At 36.0% G+C, this 19732-nt stretch overlaps 2 protein-coding genes across 2 annotated transcripts; one reads left to right on the top strand and one right to left on the bottom strand.

The window, feature by feature from the left end:
• The first annotated feature begins 1925 nt into the window (after positions 1-1925).
• LOC107021663 (protein argonaute 5-like) lies at positions 1926-8526 on the top strand. The gene is made up of 22 exons (XM_015222363.2): positions 1926-2583; positions 3227-3426; positions 3577-3726; positions 3805-3941; positions 4079-4191; positions 4412-4509; positions 4872-5010; positions 5108-5224; positions 5331-5438; positions 5526-5597; positions 5921-6034; positions 6108-6282; positions 6401-6522; positions 6613-6750; positions 6858-7000; positions 7083-7145; positions 7230-7293; positions 7477-7612; positions 7728-7801; positions 7877-7971; positions 8062-8093; positions 8186-8526. Exons 1-22 carry the CDS (start codon positions 2008-2010, stop codon positions 8353-8355), a joined length of 3036 nt encoding a protein of 1011 aa, XP_015077849.1. The 5' UTR covers positions 1926-2007; the 3' UTR covers positions 8356-8526.
• Positions 8527-9045: 519 nt separating this feature from the next.
• LOC107023568 (vacuolar protein sorting-associated protein 41 homolog) lies at positions 9046-19732 on the bottom strand. The gene is made up of 19 exons (XM_015224293.2): positions 19321-19732; positions 17389-17658; positions 17098-17277; positions 16329-16589; positions 15206-15338; positions 15010-15100; positions 13966-14068; positions 12978-13081; positions 12812-12905; positions 12557-12712; positions 12410-12472; positions 12227-12292; positions 11757-11957; positions 10789-10866; positions 10566-10685; positions 10405-10485; positions 10204-10289; positions 9912-9993; positions 9046-9803 (listed from the first exon to the last, which is right to left on the bottom strand). Exons 1-19 carry the CDS (start codon positions 19567-19569, stop codon positions 9348-9350), a joined length of 2874 nt encoding a protein of 957 aa, XP_015079779.1. The 5' UTR covers positions 19570-19732; the 3' UTR covers positions 9046-9347.

Here is a 19732-nt window from a genome sequence, read left to right on the forward strand (position 1 = left end):
TGGGGGGCTGGTAGGGTAGGGTGGGTAGGGGGGAGACTGGAAGAGAGTTTTGGAAAATGTTTTCCTTAAGTTTTAGAGGGAAGTCAGTTTCCTTAAATTTGAGAAAAATGAGTTGATTTGAAAAACATTTGACCCAGCCAAACATGAGAAAATTTAAAAACATTTCCATCATACCAAACACACCCTTAGACACCTCAATTAAAATTTATACTATTTAAGCAGACTGGTATTTCATTTATTTATTTTTATGAGAAGGGGAATCCGCCGCCATGAGAAATAAACCTCACTAGGAAAGTCCGGTGCAGACGAGGTCGATCCAGAAGGAAAATCTGTTGCTTTAAATGGGCAAGAGACTTCGAAGTTGAGATCTACAACATGGAAGTCTCAAGCCCAAATCACTCAACAACTTCGAAAGGTATACTTATTCGGCTATGTCATTCTTCTTCTTCCGTTTGTTCACCTTCTCTCGTTGATTCATTATATTCAAATTGTTATATTATTTTGTTATAAATTTGATTACTATTTTTTCATTTTTATTTGTTGTGTTTTTGTAATTTTAATGTTCATTGTTGTAGATTATTTTGAACTGTATTTTTCTTAGCCAAGAATATATCAGAATTAATTTCGATATTCTTGAGGTAGGGTTCATAATACTTTTAAAAATTTAATTTATTTTATTGATTTTTTTCTTTTATAACGCGTCTCATTTAATTTATCATTTTGACGAGTCACTGACAAGTGTACTACACACTCTTTGCACATCTATTCGCGTCAACAAAAGACGTTAAAATGACATAACCATATCCTAATACATGTTTCAATATTATAACTATTTTTTCATTCTTATTTGTTGTGTTTTTGATGTTTATTATTATAGATTATCTTGAAACGTTTTTTTTAGCCGAGAATATATCTGAAATAATTTTGATATTTTTGAGGTAGGGTTCATGATACTTTTAATTTTTTTTTTTATTTTTTCTTCTTTTGTAAGACGTCATTATTTAAATTGTCATTTTGACGTGTCACTGCCAAGTGTGCTACACACTCTTTGCACGTTTATTCACGTCAACGAAAAACGTTAAAATCATGACATAATCTGATCCTAATACATGTTTCAATCTTATAACTATTTTTTCATTATAATTTGGTCGAGTTGATCAAAAGTGGTAACATCACACAATTTTATTCTGTTATAGGAGTTTAAATGGTAAAAATCCTAGTAGATGCGTTAAGTGAAAAATATTGTCAACTTTAAGTGTTTTCAAATCGGTTCAACCAACATAAATTTCTAAGGGATCATTTGGTACAGTGAATGAGATATAGAGTTATTCCACCATTTATATGAAATAGTTTATCTCATCACTACAATTATAAAATAGTTTATCTCATCACTACAATACAAATAATAAGATAAGTAATTTTGGAACTTAATCAAATATGGAAGAAAATCTTCTACCAAGATGGTCATTTCACTTTTTTTGAGATTTTAATTTCTTTAAATATGTATGACCATCAAAAATTGAAAGTCAACTTCGAATTAAATTTTAAAATTTCAATATTTTGAAAAGTAATAAAAATATGTTTTCATTCCAAATATCTCACTATAAAATAAATAAAAACTCCAATTTATAATTCATTGACAAACACAACTTGTCATTTATAACTTTTTTTCTTTTTAAAATTTTCATAAGTAATAAAAATAACCAAAAAGGACATTTATACATTTTCCCACAAAATTATTATTATTATTAATTATTTATTGGTTTATTATTATCTCTACTCTATTCCTAACAATCCTTTGTCCTTGTGATAAATGAAACAAAAAAGGAATTTACTGGGTGTAGTTGAAAATAATTAACGTTTTAATTGAGGACCTGAGGGTAAATATTCCCCTTATTTCCCCTATATAAGAGAGTGTCTTCCCCACTTCTTCCGCTGTCACTTTTTCATTATACTCAAATTCAACTTCTCTTCTTCTCATTACTCTTTTTCTCTCTCTCGTTAACAATGTCGGAACGTGGACGAGGACGTCGCGGTGGTTCTCCTTATGGTGGTGGCAGAGGCGGTGGACGAACACCTCCTTATGGTGGCGGCAGAGGCGATGGTCGAACACCTCCATATGGTGGCGGCAGAGGCGGTGGTCGAACATCTCCTTCCGATGGTCGTGGCAGAGGATATCAGTCTCCCGGTGGTCGTGGTCGAGGAACTTATTCCAGTGGTGGATCACCGAGTTACAATGCTCCTCCGATGTATCATCATCAACAACAGTCAATGGAGGTTTCATCGATGACTCGGGAGGTTGAACAGAAGCTTTCGCTTCAACCTTCCACATCTGCAAATCCTCCTGCTAGGCCTCAGCCCGCGCAACAGTCGTCACCGCCTGTACAGCCTCCTGTTGCTACCATCCCCGCACATCTAGCGGGACCGTCGACTTCGACGCAGCCGCCAAGGCCACCACCGGTATCATCTAAAAGCATTCGGCCTCCTCCTAGACCGGATTACGGAAAGCTCGGGCGTAAGTGCGTAGTGAGGGCGAATCACTTTCTCGTTCAGGTTGCTGATCGAGATGTACATCACTATGATGTAAGTAAAGACCATTTGATGTATTACTTGATTTTTTAATTTTTTTTTGTTGTGTGTTCTCCCTCTATCATATACGCATTTGGCGTGTTGTATAGGCGCCTCTGTCATTCTTACTCTCTCTCTGTAAGTGCTTATACATATCCTTGTATATGTAATATGTATATGTATATACAGTACATCTGAATTATCTGTATATACATATATTTGTATATATACATGTCTTTTTCTTTTACATGTATACACATAATATACCGGAATTATCTGTTTATATGTAACACATACTTATATACGAATAGGTGTAATGTTTATTTTAGTACTACTACTCAAAATAAATGAATTTTTGGCACAGTTTTACAATCCAGAAATGTACGAATATTTTGTATAAATATTATTCTTCTCTTTAATGGATTTATTCAACAATATGTAGTTTTAAGAAATGTAATATAACACATTACCCTCCATTTTTTTTTAAAAAAAATTCTATCCTATCTGGAAGTTAAAATTTTAATTTGGTTATAACAATGCTGTTTTTCTTTTTAAAATTAATATCAATATTTTATTTGTGATGTGTGTAATGATGGACCATAGCTATAGTTGTTACAGTAATGGTTAAGTTTGTGGTTTATTAATTTTTAATCTTCAGGTTACAATCAGTCCTGAGGTTCTGTCAAAGAAAGTGTGCCGACTGATAATCCAACAGCTGGTTAATAACTATAGACTTTCACACTTGGGTGGAAGGGGTTTAGCATATGATGGTCGAAAGAGTGCTTACACTGCTGGTGCGCTCCCATTCACCTCCAAGGAATTTGTTATCATTTTTGCTGATGATAATGGTGGACCAAGGTAAATTTGCATATTTCCAAGCACAACAATTCGTATTTTTGTAATTTGCGGATAATTTCAGTTTCAAGCTCATTAGAATTCAAAAGCTTGAGTGGAGTATTTATTTATTTATTTTTGTATGAACTTTGTTGCATTGTTTAATTTTTTCAGGAGGGAAAAGGAGTTTAAGGTCTCCATTAAGTTTGCCGCCAAAGCTGATATTCACCATTTGAAACAGTTCTTGCAAAGTAGGCAGTCAGATGTCCCGCAAGAAACAATTCAAGCTTTGGATGTGGTGCTGCGGACAAACCCATCAGCAAAGTATGTTCCTCTCTGTTCATCTTTTTTTTTTTTCCATCAGAATGATAATTTAGACACCTCATACTCTTACAACTGCAGATATGAAGTAGTGGGAAGGTCGCTTTTCCACCATACGTTTGCAGGTGACGCTGGCTTGCTTTCTGGTGGGTTGGAATACTGGAGAGGGTATTATCAGAGTCTTCGACCAACTCAGATGGGCCTTGCTCTCAATATTGGTATGAACATGCAAGGAAGTCCTGGATGGGAATTTTACATTTGTGTTTGGTGTCTTTTTATTTATTTTTTTAACTTCTTTGAGATTAATTGGATTACGTTCGCTTACATGTTTCTTTTCCTGCTACTGTGCCTGCAGATATGTCAGCCAGAGCATTCTATGAGTCCGTTTTTGTTTCTGATTACGTTTTGCGGCACCTGAATCTCAGGGATCATCCTCAGGTGTCGCTGTCTGATCAGGACCATTCAAAGGTACTTGAAAAGTGCTTATTCGTAGTCTGTTGGCTATGCTCTGATTATGGTTTGCCACAATATGAAGCCCCTGAAATATGTTGGTAAAAGAATTGAAGATTTGTTGGATGATAGTGTTTGTAAATGTCCTTTGCTCAATATGCAAATGCCTTTTTGGATGTTTATTCTACTTATCTGGAAAATGTTTTAAATGTTCATTCTTTTCACTTTTTTTTTTCAGGTTAGAAAGGTTTTAAAAGGTGTTAAGGTAGAAGCGACTCATCAAGGTAGACGCTACAGGATCACAGGGTTGACTCCTAAATCATCGTCGCAAATGATGTATGTTACTAGTTTGGAGCTTTGACTTATATGAGACCGGCTTCATAATTTTGTTTTTGATGTTGTACTGGTTATTTTATGGGTATGCAGTTAGTTGACACTTTTAACATTACAAAGCTTAAAGCACAGAAACATTATCATCAACCTAACGTATTATCATAAACTCATCTGTGTGTGTTTTTGTAATGCATTCTTTTAATTTTATTTTTATAGGATTAGATTGAAATGAATTTTTTTATATGGTTGTTGCCTCATTAATTAGTTTCATTTTTCTCGAGATTGTTGTTACAATTATATTCTTGTCTAACTTTACGTTCTCCATGGAATGTCTAATTATTTTTGACAATCTAATCATAATTAAGGTTTCCTGTTGATGGCACTGACGGAATGATATCGGTGGATCAATACTTCAACAAGAAGTACAACATTGTACTAGCGTATACTAAGTTGCCTGCGATTCAGTGTGGCAACAGTGCAAAGCCTGTATATCTGCCTATGGAGGTGACTTACTCTTAATTCCCTTCTATTTTTGTTTTCCACCTTTTCTATTGCTGTTATCTTTCTGCATGTACTTGTTTTCTCTTTTGGTATATTTCAGATTTGCAAAATTGTTCCTGGACAAAGATACACAAAAATGCTAAATGGCAGGCAGGTCACAGAGATGCTGAGGGCAACCTGTCAGAGACCAAAAGAAAGGCAAAATGGCATTCAGAATGTAAGTAAACGTCAGATCTATAAATCATGAAAATGGTTCTTGTCGAAATTAGTTGCAAATGCTTTTTACATCTTGTTTTTGATTGGATGATTCTTTTGTAATGTAGATTGTGAAGGTCAACAAGTATGCTGACGACGATTTGGTGCATGAATTTGGTATTGGAGTTGATGCACGCCTCACCACCATTGAAGCACGGGTTCTTAATCCTCCAACGGTAACTCCTTTGACTATGCTTTGTTTGATGCGTTCATTAGGATCTTCAGTTTTATGTGAGCTATCTGTGTAATTATTGATCTTGCAGCTAAGGTTTCATGCGTCTGGGAAAGAATCACGAGTGGATCCCAGGGTTGGTCAATGGAATATGATTGATAAGGTATTTCAATATTCACTTGTACAGTTTTAGTAATTCTGGATTCATGTGAGACGTTGGTACCTAAAAATGATTACTTATTCCTGATATTGTTCTTATTATTTTCAAGTCAATGAAATTGTTTTTGTTATTTCCTAAATTCACTTAATGGATTTCGAAGGTGTCTATTTTCCAGTGTCATTGAGAACTTAAATTGTCAGATGCATCTCTCTCCTTTTTTGTCAAAAGCTGTCATATTGAATGGTCAAACGATCCTGAACTTTTTAATCAGTGACATTATTCATTGCCAGTTTAGGTGGTTTAATCAAACTTTCTTTTATTATTAGAAAATGATTAATCCGGCGCATGTATACTATTGGACGTGTGTTAGCTTCTCCCAACAGATCCCACCAGAGAGGCTCGTCGATGGCCTGCTCCGTATGTGCATTAGTAAAGGGATGGTAAGCATATATTTTACTTTGCTTAATTGTGCAGTTGCACGTGCATGCTCTGTCTTGATATGTTTGGTTTTAGACCTTCGCTGCATCATTGGTGCCGTTCCGCCAAGCTCGTCCTGATCATATTGAGACGACTCTTCGTGATATCCATAGAGAATCTATGCAAGCGATAGATAAGTTGGGGGAGGATCTGAAAATAAAACATCTCCAGCTGTTACTTGTTATTCTTCCTGACGGTACTGGACAATATGGTGAGTGATAGAGACTGTTGATTTGCTGACTGCCTAAAGGAAGAACATAAAACCACAAAAATGACGTAGGTAGTTGAATGCTGCTGATTTAATTTGGATGATGTCTTCTTTTTTTCAGGAAGGATCAAGCGTCTGTGTGAAATAGATTTGGGAATTGTTTCCCAATGTTGCCACCCAAAGAATTTACGACCCCCATCTATTGCATTTCTTGAAAACCTCTCTCTAAAGATAAATGTCAAGGTTTGTCAGTTTAGTATTGCAAAGCTGTTAAAAGAGTTCCCATAAAGAGTTTCTGTCATACTTTTTTTTTGGTCTGCTCTTTTACTTCAGGTGGGTGGAAGAAACTCTGTTTTGGAGATGGCAGTTAGTAAGAAAATGCCTTTCCTCACCGATAAGACCACAATTGTCTTCGGTGCTGATGTGACACATCCGCAACCGGGAGAAGATTCTAGTCCCTCTATAGCAGCTGTATACTGAATATGATACTTCTCTCCTCTTACTTTGAAATTTCCTATTGAGAGCTAAAAGGCTCTTCCATGCTCAACTAAAATGAACTGGTGTGTTCTCCTTTGCAGGTGGTTGCATCAATGGATTGGCCTGAAGTTGCTAAATATAGGGGTATTGTTTCTGCACAGCCCCATAGGCAAGAGATCATTACGGACTTGTACACGGAGAAGGAAGATTCTAAAAGGGGTGTTGTTCGCGGTGGAATGATAATGTAGAAGTCCTTAACTTTGTTCCATGCTTTGTACCTTAAATACCCAAGTTTTTCTCGTTATACAAATTCATTCTTTTTTCAGGGACCTGCTGAAAGCGTTTTATGCCGCGACAAAAATTAAGCCTGAGAGAATAATCTTCTATAGGTCAGTTTTTGTTTTAGTTAGTCATGCACTAATTTTGTGCACCTTTTTTCCATATTATCCAATTAACCCACTGTAAAATGACAGAGATGGAGTCAGCGAAGGACAATTCAATCAGGTTTTATTGGAAGAAATGGATGCGATCCGCAAGGTATACAATCCCGTCTGTTGTTCAGTACAAGGCCTTAGTGCTTTCTGTGATATTATTTGCAGGATGATGTTTCTTTTATCTTCTTACTTTTTTGTGACCTGATGTTGTACTGTTAATGGAATACAAATGTGAGGTGGGTTCCAATTTGGCCTTTGTTACAAGCCCTAACAAACCTTTCTTTAGGCATGTGTTGCCCTGCAAAGTGATTATATGCCACGAGTTACCTTTGTGGTAGTGCAGAAGCGACATCATACACGTCTATTCCCTTCCAATCATGATGATCGTACCTTGACAGACAGGAGTGGAAACATTTTGCCAGGTTTCAGTTTTTCTCTTTTGTAAATATCCTGATAGAAGCATTCAAAAGCATATTTTGTATGCATGACAACATTGATGAACAGTAAATAATGGCTGCTATTACTTTTGCAAAATAGGTACTGTGGTAGACACCAACATATGCCACCCAACTGAGTTTGATTTTTACTTATGTAGCCACGCTGGGATCAAGGTAATTTTGTTAAATTAGTTCATTTATTAATGGTTGTACGATCCTTAATGATCTTTCTTGTTTGTTGTTCATTAGGGTACCAGTCGTCCTGCGCATTACCATGTACTGTATGATGAGAACAATTTCACCGCAGATGGCATTCAGAATGTAACGAACTACCTGTGCTACACGTAAAGTCTCTTGAACTTTATTTACTTGGAATTAGTATATCTTTTTATTATTTCAAATCATATAATCATCATCTTTTTTTCATCTCACAGGTACGTTAGGTGTACACGATCAGTTTCCTTAGGTTAGTTTTCGCCTACTTGGTGGTTTTAAAAATTTGTCTGTTTTACAGTCACTGAATTATTTGCACAACTTATTATGGCGTTATTTACACAGTACCACCTGCCTACTATGCACATCTAGCTGCCTTTCGTGCACGCTATTACATGGAGAATGACGTGGATGTAAGATCTGCTAATGAAGGTGGTGAGGGAGGAGCAGCAGCACATTTCAGGCAACTTCCTAAGATTCATGAAAATGTGTCGGAGGTTATGTTTTACTGCTGAAGAAGTATTCAGTAGAAATCTTCTTTTATGTTAAACTATTTATTTTTTAAGTTGGTCTGTGGGTTTTACAGATCATGGTTATGCTTTTTGCAACTGCATGTTGTGTGACGAAGTTATGGTCACAACAGACAGTAAATGTTCAATTATATTTTACTCTGTTCCTTTTTCGTACATTCAGTATTTTATGTTATTTTACTCAAACGTCCATCCACTTCACTATTATTTGCTGGACTCTTTGATACAGAATTGCGACAATACTTTTATGCAATTGACCATTTATAAATTTCCTTTCCTAGTGTACAAATACATTTACTATTTTGTTTACTTATTTCTTATTCGTCCAATGACTTCTTTTAGTATTACTGTTGGCTTGTCTTCTACTGTGTCCCTAAAACTTGTCAGCATCTTTTTGTGTGATGCAACTTTCGACTATAAAACTTCCTTTCCTAAGCAAATTCGAAGTTATGATCCTCTTTCTATTGAGTATTAGTATTGAACTGACAGGATACATGCTACCTACCTAATTAGCCTCCGTAGCAAAGAGTATACTTAATTTCGTTCATTGTTCAATTATTAGCACAGCAGATTTTGTAAATCTCTATTGACTCGACTTCTTACTGTCAATCATCTTAGTGATGACACTTTCAAATGCGCAAAGCTTCCTTCACTAACTTAATAGCACAATAAATGTCAAAAAATCCACAAAAAGAGAGAGGAACATTTATTGGCCAAGCAATAATACGTCGTGCACCAGTCATTTTCCACACACACACAATAAACACTAGTAGAGGAAATTCGGGAAAACCACATTTATTCCCACACCCTACTATTTTTAAAAATTAAGCAGGGAAAAGAACTCATCAATGCATATGTTACAAATGACTAAGCCTACAACTCATAGAACAAGAAGCTGCAAGTGTCTAAATCGCACAGGCTCATCATATATGCACACACAACGCACAACTATGTTACAGAAACAAAATTAGCAGATATTAACCTGCAGCTGTGGTACACAAAATACAACGCATCCGCAGAGCACCTGAAGTGGCATCCTCTTCCTCTTCCTCTTCCTCATCCTCATAGTCATCGTTAACACCATAAGGATATTCATCATATGAGGCAGTCCTCTGGGCAATGACTCCTGCCTCTTTTTTGCCACCAACAGAAATGGAGGACTCCATAAGACATGTTGTATGATACGCATGACAACAAAAGAATGCAATGATTGATACATTCAGTATAGAAAATGGATCAAAGCATATGCAACATCTTCCACCTCCCCTGGTTTTAGATTTGACCTCCACAGATTTCATGCTCATTGTTCTCTCTCCCAGATGTGAAACACTCTTCTCACCTCGTCGGGAAGATACATCATCTACTTCATCACTCAAGCAAACACCACGCTTGGCTTCTTTGTAATATTTAACCAACAAATTCATGCAATCAGCCTGTAAATAAAAACTCAAATTGTCAAAGAACTCTACTGTACAACTCTGTATATAATGAAAATGTTCCATAAGAAACCACCGAATATAGGTGTAAACAAGATAATGTACCTTAAGAATATCATTGCACCCATGTCTAAGAGAGGTCTCTGTCCTGTAGTCTGTCACAATCTTGACCAGACGATCCCTCAGACTGCACATGCGAGCAATGTTGCAATTACATTTAGGTACTTATACATGAAGTCTAGTTCAACAAATAGCATGCGTAATTACAGAATATCCTAGCCCTGTGCAACTCATTTTTGTCATACAAGTACAAAAAATATATTGCATACAATTCTATAGTAAGCAACTGCAAATTTGCAGATTAGAACAGAATAGCAAGATTTCTGGACTAACTTACCGAGGTATCTCCAGGTCATTGGGCAACATATTGACAATGTAAAGGGGATCAAGATTCCCTACAGTGTGCTCTAACAATACACCAACCTGAAAAAAATAAGGTGAAGCATGGAAAAGGAAACCCAATCAAAAATATAAAAGAGAAGAATCTGTTTTATCTCGCTTTGCAAGTTAATGGGAGAATAGGTAAATGATGATTTACCATTTCAGGCTTATGAAAACTTTGCTTTATCAGTTCCTCCCAGAGTTCATCATCTTGTTGCATGCTTACAAATTCTATCGCCTGCATGTATTTAGTTATGGGGCAAGTCTCATCACCAAATTTGAAAGCAAGATGAAACTCATAAAATTAGGTTCAAGTACCTCTTCTATATCTCCTAACCTATTAATGATAACAGCAAGCGCTTGCTTCACATTCCCCATTCTTCCAAGGATGAAAACTTGCTCTTTCAGTAGATCTTTCTTCACACAGATTTCATAAGCCTGACAATTTTTTTCTGTATCAAGGTGTGAATGTGTGTATAAATAAAATAAGAAAGATCAACCAAACACAGGTTGAGATTGTCAGCCATTCATCTTCACAAACCTTTTCCAATGTATAGTGCTGGCTGCTTCTAAGAAAGGTAAGCAGCATCTTAGGATCATAGTCAGCATACAGCTCAACCTGTGGGAGTCATACAAAAACTATCAAATAATAGAAAATATAGGAAAGACCAAAAGGAATTTCAACGTAAAAAAAATGGAGTCCACACCAAGATTAGATGCATATAAATTAGAACATACGTGAATAAAAAAGCAAGGGAAGACGCAGTAAAGAACACGTGTTGTCTTTCCCAGCATCATGTTTTCTTAAAATTTACAGTTAAATGTTCTCTCTCTTATAAGCTCATATAGGACAGCTGATTTGTTTTAGCCTCATTGGTTATAGTCTTACAGATACTTAAGTCAACCAAAAGATCAGAAAATCAAATTGTTGGAACGTTGACGTAAAATGTGGTTGGATCTTATCTTTTGTGGTATGGGATGAGGATGCAAAACCAGACATAAAATATGGAAAACTGGTAGATAATTGTTTTCATTATTAAACTATTAATGTCAGTAGGTAAACATAACACAGCTTCTGTTTGAGCTACTTAAGGCTTGTACAAATATTGATAAAGAAGCCACCTGGAAGAATGATATCTAAACTAGCAGTTACATTTTTATTGATTGAATCAATCCAAATAGCTATATTACCATATCTGGGATGATTAAACAATTTAAGTTTGCAATGGTGAGGTTCCTGGATAATGTTTTGTTAAGTTATTCTAAGCTACAGTATTAAAATTTAAGAGAACAAATATGTCAAGTAGTATTTATCGAATATGCCCACCTAAAATTTATTACAAAGACACCATCTCTAACGTCAGGTAACATTAAAGCAAAAAAGAGTACCAACTAGAACAAGAAAATACATATTCTCGCTTGTGGAAGACATCTCATCGAATCAGACAATTTTACCTCGAGACCTATTCAGGTTTCGAGTCAATACTTCTAAAGTCAATTTATACAAACCTGCATGTCATGGTAATCCTTTCCAGCATGGAGATTCACTTCAAATAGTGAATGAAGATAGAGATGCAAAAAGTATCGGTAATCACACTTATCCCTTGCAGCAATAAGCTGTGATACCACTTCAGATGGCGGTATTAAGTCGCGCTGCTGGATTAATAACAGTACCGCACGCTTGCAGTCGATCATCATTAATTGGAGTACCTATAAATCCATGTCAAGGGAATTAAGACTGATAAATTGAGGAATTAGAGCTAAATTTACCAAATGAGACCAAATATACCAAAAAAAAGGGGGCTTATTTTTTCTACAAAATAGTGAAATGGTAACTGTCCTACTTCTGAAGAAGATAGTTAATAACGGAAAAAGAATTAGACTTTGCACTCCAAATAAATTCGAGTTGAGCTGAATTCCATCACTCTCAAAGCATGAAATGTGTTAATAACTTCAGCCAGTCCAGCATAAAACCTTACCTTTTCATGAACAGCATCATGCAAATTATGCTTTTCGATGAAGTCAAATAGATCCGGTTTCATAAGCTGAAAACATCATGAAATAAAAATAAAATCAAAGTCAAAACACAGAACCACACCCCGCTTTAGAGTGATGCACTTTAGTACATCATGATGATTGTTATAAGTGGAAGTGGAACTTACATCAGCATAAAGAGCAAAAGCTTTATCGTGTTGTCCATCAATTACATATAACTCAGCTAGCGCCTACATGGTATAACTAGCACATTGAGTGGATATTAAAAAAACATTTTGCATATAAATCATAGACAGGAACCACTACACACTTACCTCTTTGAGTGGATCAGTCATAGATGAGGTATTAATCTGAGGTTCAATAGCGGAGAAAACAGGCGTTGTTGAATAAATGCGAGGTGGCCAAGATTTGACCGTCGATAACAGATCCTTGTGGAAATATGGATTTGTCGCCAAAGCAACAAGAGCTACCTAAACCACAACAGATACTTTACCAGTTGAGTTTCTTTAGCTGCAAAAGAGAAGTCATACCAAGAAGTGAAATAACAGCCACCACAGTAATATACAGACCTCATAAGCCGTATCACGTAATCTTGGGTTTTCAGTTGGGATATATGGAACCAAAACTGGAAGCTGCCGGAGATGTGCAAAGTGGAAAACCCATCTAGAACAATATCCAAATAAAATTACCAAAATTATACTTCCTAAAGATTGTGATTTTAACTACATTCTATACCTTTCCCACGCGGAAGCTGATCCTCGCAACAACTTTGGACACAAAGATGCCGCTTCAGCATATTTTCTTTCAACAATCAAATAATCAAGGTATCTTGAACCAACCTGATTGAGAGAGAAATGAACCACAATGAGATCTTTAATTCATTATGCAAAATTTTGATCACATACAAAATGAAAATGGGAAGATAAAAATTTTTCTTGACATAGCAATAATATATAGATATTGAACATGACGACCAGTCAATCCAATTGGGATGACCTGGACCTGATATGTCACTTGGAAAGTGTAACATGAAGCTCATAGTGTAGTCAATACCCCCAAACAAAACGGAATTGATCTATGGTCGATTTTGTAACAAATCAAATAAAGAGAAATTTCTAATTGTACCTTGTAAGAAAAAAAGCTTTCTATTTTTTGGAAAGAACCACTTCCTTTCTTTTCGTGCCAAAATTGAGCAACTTCCTAAATGAATCCTCCTTAAGCATGATTAATCTCCATTAAATACCCAATGGTGAAATTCAGAGCAAACCCAATGACTGTCCAATCAACCACTCTGTTAAGAGTTATGGGTAGTTAATAATTTCTAATGTGTATATTGGGTATAACCACTGAACAGTTCTTCCCTTTGATATCAAATTATGATTACCAAAAGTGTTTTTCTTAATCTTTCTAATACTGAATTAATAGGAGAAGATATTGGAGAGCTGGGAATCCCAACCCATTCCGATCAATACTCGACTTGATTAAGTGCACATAAGTAGACTGCTATTTTCCGAATCAAATTAACCATCTTATAAAAAAGCATGCAAGCAAAAAAAAGAGATCCCTTCCCTTGAAGCATCCCAATCCTTCTATACATACATACAAGCGAAGAAGCAGCTAGGAGCTATATAAAGCATTATACCAGGAAATTAACCTTACATTCAGTTGAACTTATATTTACATTAGACCATTGAGGATTAGAAACCAAATTCACATTGAATACCTCATCAAGTAGTTCACTCTGACCCTGATTGGCTTCAACCGCTTCTAAAGCTTTCTCATGCCATCCATGCTGGAGAAGCCAATTAATGTGATCCTCTGCATCCCTAACAACCAATCTCAGAATATAAGCACATATAAAAATGACAACATTTGCCAGCCTGCATACCTATATTTGGAAGGGGGAGGGGGTTTCCATTTTTTTGAATAGAAGAGTTGTTACAGATTTGACATCCATCTACAGAAAGAGGTAAAAAACAAAAAATTTCTAGTAGCACATTCAAAGTAAGTAATGAACATGATTTCATTCTCAGCTCTTGTTCGAATTAGAAGCCCTGAACAAATTGGCTTAGCAAGGATGTGGAGCTTGGATGCAAATTAATCAAACTAGAATCTTACATCTGCCTTTGATCTTAGAAAATAATCTATTTTCCTGTAGGGTTTTCTATTGGTGACTTTCTTTGGGAAGGGTATCATATTTTTGGAGGAACTACATAATCGAGCAGGGAGTTAATTATTCATGCCAAAGTGGAAGTCTGGGAAAAGAGAAATTGGATTGTCTATAACAAAATGACTATCTTTTGTGAAGACTGCAACTCAACTTATAAGTGACTAAATTAAAGTATGCACTTTAAAAGAATAATTGGATACAAGAACTGAAGTAATGCAAGTTAGGCAGTCCGGATAGTCAAAATTTATTTTCTGTTAAGGCGAAACAGCGCTCTTAAGGATATATCTGACTTAGCTAAGGAATGTCTTTATTTATTGGACATTGAAAACAATAGGTGTGTACAGATGGTCAGAAGTTCCTTTTACAAATCATTGCATGTTAGTTGACTGAGGAAATGTTGTCCCCCCTTTTCCATACTTTATACATTTACTTTATTACTAATAAATAATCTATTTTATTCAAGAAAATGAAGGATATGCAACGGGTAAAATTCCCCTAAGAAAATACCACTTTATCTTAATGAAAATAAAACATAACAATCATATATGTGACAAAAACTTCAAAACCATATGAAAAAAACAAAAAGAGCTAACGCACCGTGGTTTTGCAATAACCACATCCTTGGGGGACACAATATAGTATAAAGGTTCATCACCAGCAGCCCACTGCCCTCCTGCATAGCTACTACCTATAATCATTTGAACATGTTACCTTATCCCATAAAAACTCTCATTGCAAGCCCATGTGAAAAGAAGACAAAATTGAGAAATAGCTACAGTCAAGCAAACAGTACCAGAGAATGGAGCATGAGCCAACGAATAGTCTTTGGCCTTGTAGTGCTCAAAGCCATGTACAGGAAGAGCGTCCGTCGCGAGCTCATCATTATTCCATGTCACAACACGCACTTCTGGCCTTTGGGCATTTCCCTGTCAGATATTCAAAAAGTCCAGCAACTATTACTTTAGAAACTTGATCACGAAATAGGGATGTTCTAGCATCTAGTGTGCAAGACTTGAAGTTCAGAAGAATTCCCTCAACTCTTCAAGAAAAACACAAATACAAGTGAAGGAACAGAATGTCATATAGTCCACTCATTCACATATGGTTTCATGTGTTAGAACACTGCAGACATGATTATTAAGATGGCTAAGGTTTACAAGGTTAGGGTAGTTGACTGCACTTTCCTCTATTTTTTTATTATTTACATTTTGACACATTAGCCCTTCTCAACTTCTAATATACTCGTAAGTCCTAACAATCTATATATTAAAGTGAAACCCAGAAAGTTTTTCATCCAAATAAGCAAAAAGTGTACACATAACCCATTTTCGTTTTGAGAAGCAAGAATTGTTACCAAACTGAGCTGCATGTGGACTAGATTATCCTTCTCACTAAGGAGACTCTTCTTCAATGCAGATGCTCCCAGTCCAACCCTTCCACCAGAAAACTTCACCCACTTTGACCCCTATCCACTTAATCCAGTCGCTTTTCACTTTTAATTTTTGGTTTTGAAAGTTAAGAGTTAAATTGCTAAAAATGTCTTCTTATGAAAATAAGGTTGGAGTTAAAATTTTCGAATTGAAAAATGAATTCCAAATGCTCAATTTGTGAATCCTGAATTTAACCATAAAAAAAGATGCCAAAGAAAATTATGAATTGCTTATCACATTCTGTTCCTCAAGCCTTTAGCCTAGTCAACAACAGTACTTGCAGTTGAAAAGCTCAATGAAGGTAAGTACAGGTACACACTTTCATCACTATTTCAATTACATTACATGTTGAGCATATGAGAGCATTTCACCAAACATTAAGTAGAGCAAGCAATAAGATTGTTCATACAGGAAAAGGGCCAAGTACAATGTAATTTGATCTGGGAGTCATGTTCAGGGTCAAAAAGCAGAATATGAAACAATTACCTGCCTGGAAGGAATAGTGCTGCTGAAGTCTTTCTCTCCATCTTCTTCACCCGGAATATAAGCTAGAATAACCAAAGAATCACCAAAGGGAGCAATTCCTGAAATGAAATAGCTGGTTTGAAAAGATGCCACTATATCCACCTGATTCAGACTAGACATAGACATATGCTTGTACGTCCCATTCGCGCCTTTGCTTTGAGTCGTTCTTATCAATGCGATTTTCACGGATGTTCCCCAACCAATGACCAAAAGACTGTCATCCTGAATGTCATTGTAAAACAAGAGAATAGCCAGAATAATCAAAAGTAAGACACATGATAACTGAGGTCCAAAGAGTACAGCTACGTTCTTTATTATTCAAAAAAGAAAGCTTAAGAGTACCACTATAATCTTATCAATAAATTGCATTTTCCCATATCTTGACCTCTTCTAAGTAAGAAATATGTACTCCCTCCGTTTCAAAAATGATGGCCTAGTTTGACTTGGAACGGAGTTTAAGAAAAGAAAGAAGACTTTTTAATCTTGTGGTTCTAAATTAAAGTTATGTCAAATGTACCAAAATGCCCTTTATTCTTGTGGTCTTAAACATGCCACGTGGAAAGTTAAAGTTCAAATGTTGCCAAAAAAGGAAAGGGGTCATTCTTTTTGAAACGGACTAAAAATGAGATAGGGACATTCTTTTTTAAACGGAGGGAGTATAACTCAAATATGAGTAAAATCCATAAATATGGTTGGTGATCATAAGCTGCATGAGAGTTATAACGCCAACCTGCCAAACAATATGGGGGAGCAGCAGCTCAGGGCGTGGAATCCCACGACGTCTTTCAATGAATGTTATACGCTGATCATTGGAAGCATCATAGACTTTAACTCCTGTATCATTCGCCCAGGCGACGAGGCTAGTTCTCCACTTCACAGCATGAATTGGACCTTCACCAGAGTGCAAAACCTGTCAAATAGAAGTACACTAGGAATGATCAGAAGACTCCCCAGGTATTGTCATTTTTTCAATATAGAAAGTGCAGGTAAATTATTACCACAAAAAAAGTATACAACAAACCTGGTCACGATAGCCCAGCCACTTCTTAACATTTAAATACAATTGACCTGCCAAACCACCAGTAACAAATCTTCTGGAAGATGTTCTTGCATAGTCTGGGTCTAGAGCAATGGCCTTCATTGGTCGGTGATACTCAAATTTCATCCTCTCATCAGTAAAAAGACTATTTATTACAACAGAGCCATCATCAGAGCAGCTACCAACGTATTCTCCGTCTGTGTCAAAGCAAAGGTCATTGACAGCAGCAGTGTGAGCAGCAAACTCCTTAACCTGTAGTAATTGAAGTTGCAAAACATACAAACAAAAACAAGTGAATTCTTGATTTCGGAAATTTTAAATCAAAGAAAAGGATGCTCATTTTATACATAGATAAATAAAGAACATTCTTAGATGTCTTCTGAATAAACCTACAAGATGATGCTTTTAGAAGCTGTATTACCTATTTGTTTTATGATTTAATATCACGCTAGGCTGAGCAAAAAAATTTCTTTGAAAGTCAGGAAAATCATTAACATATTTTATTTTTTTGAGAAAGGTAACGTAAATCATTAACATATTTAACAGAATAATCTTAGTGATACATGTTATTGTTGATGACATAGTATAAGAAATAGGATGTTTTTTTGCTGTCAAATCACCCATTATCCCCCTACACACATGGTTACCAGATACCCATAGAGAAGGGGCTGCGCCTGCCCAGTGCCCGAAGCGGGAGAGGTACTATACACCAATCGAGTTTCTTTTTCAAGCAGCTCAAAACCTTCTATATATGAAACCCATACTGTATGATGTTAACCAAGAGTTGCAAAATAAGTTTTGTTCCTTGTTCTATCTTAACATATGGTCTAGAAGCCTGTACAATATTGGTAGAGTTGTAGATAGTTTCTGTACAGGTGACAACCTTACGCCAATCACCAAAGTTATTCTTTCCATAATCAACTATTCTCACTTCTTTCTAAAGACACTGCCAGCACTGCTTTTTCCTTTCGACGATCACTGAAATGATTTAAGCATTTGCAAACAGGGAATCAAGAACAAAATTTATCCGTAAAACAACGACAACTACCACACCTGATAACAGGTTCCTTAAGGCCTTCCTGTGAAAGTCCTCAGCTCTCCAAGTAAATCTGCTACTAAAATGTAACTTAACTAGACAAGAACGTTTTGATAGCGAGGATTTGTTCTATTTGATAGTGTCTAACCATATGTAGAGGAGAATGATCCTGTATAATACATGATCAGGGAAGAACAGAATTACTTTGAACGGAACAACATTTTAGAAGAAAGCAGAATTTGTTACTTCTCTTGAAGCAAACAATAGAAATGATAATCTTCAACTGACAATAAACACAATGAGGTAGCCAGCTGAAACCTTCTAATGGCAACAAAGTCGCCAGGGTAACATTAGGCTACGGCAGTACTTTTTCACTGGAAACATCATAAAATTTGCTTAAATTTTTTTGACTTCTGGCTCGTTCAATATCTTATATTCTGGATAATAAAATATTTTAGCTGTTAACTTATATGCAGTACACACTCTAAAATGTGTTTTGGGAAAGTCAACCATTAAAGAAGTTCCTATCATTCTCTAGGCCTCCTAGTGTATCCTTCAAATATACTTCCCAATGGAATCCCTACCCTGAGCTTCATAGCATAAAAGATAGATCGAGGTGAATTTAAACAGTGCCTTCATACCTCAAAATTGTCTAATAGAAACATGCTACAACTATCAAATCACAAATAGACTGAATGAAAATAAAACAAAACAAAAACTCACTAGAACTTAAATATTACAGACACTAGAATGAGGGGAAAAGTGATTTTGTATATGACATAAACAATTGAAATAAATTCAGTAGTTTCAGCTGTGTCTCTAGAACAAATTAAAGTCCGCGTAGAACTCAAATTGAATTCAGGAGAAGAACTAATCACCTGATTACCGAGGAAATCGAGAATGTGAACAGCTCCACCGTGTGTTCCAAGGGCGATCATTCGTTCAGCGACGGCAATACAAGTAGCAGCATCAGCAGACAAAAGCGACGGCACACTTGCACTCATTCTCTGATACTTCAACCTCGGTTCATCCTCTTCTTCTTCCTCCACCTCCTCTTCTTCAGAATTTTCTTCTTCGTCCCTCTCATCGTCGCCGTCGATTCCATTTTCCGATGGCTTTGGAGACATGCCGAACACTATTCACCGCCGTAGAAGAATGATTGAGAGAGAGATTATTTAAGATCTGTGTGGAAGATGGAAATTGAGCTTCTTTGAAAAAGAAGAAGAAACTTTTTTTTGGTGCCAGTTGAACAGTTGATTAATTATTTAAACGATGAATAATTTATTTGCA

The sequence above is a fragment of the Solanum pennellii genome, chromosome 6 (assembly GCF_001406875.1).
Source record: "Solanum pennellii chromosome 6, SPENNV200".
NCBI classification, from domain to species: Eukaryota; Viridiplantae; Streptophyta; class Magnoliopsida; order Solanales; family Solanaceae; genus Solanum; species Solanum pennellii.

Excerpts from the sequence above, each read along its gene's own strand:
- LOC107021663 (XM_015222363.2), top strand. The coding sequence starts at position 2,008 with ATGTCGGAACGTGGACGAGGACGTCGCGGTGGTTCTCCTTATGGTGGT. Across the intron at positions 4,192-4,411 it reads CTGATCAGGACCATTCAAAG|GTTAGAAAGGTTTTAAAAGG; the intron begins GTACTTGAAAAG and ends TTTTTTTTTCAG. Across the intron at positions 8,094-8,185 it reads TACACGATCAGTTTCCTTAG|TACCACCTGCCTACTATGCA; the intron begins GTTAGTTTTCGC and ends TTATTTACACAG.
- LOC107023568 (XM_015224293.2), bottom strand. The coding sequence starts at position 19,569 with ATGTCTCCAAAGCCATCGGAAAATGGAATCGACGGCGACGATGAGAGG. Across the intron at positions 17,278-17,388 it reads GGCTGGGCTATCGTGACCAG|GTTTTGCACTCTGGTGAAGG; the intron begins GTTTGTTGTATA and ends TCTATTTGACAG. Across the intron at positions 12,713-12,811 it reads TACGTGATACGGCTTATGAG|GTAGCTCTTGTTGCTTTGGC; the intron begins GTCTGTATATTA and ends GTTGTGGTTTAG.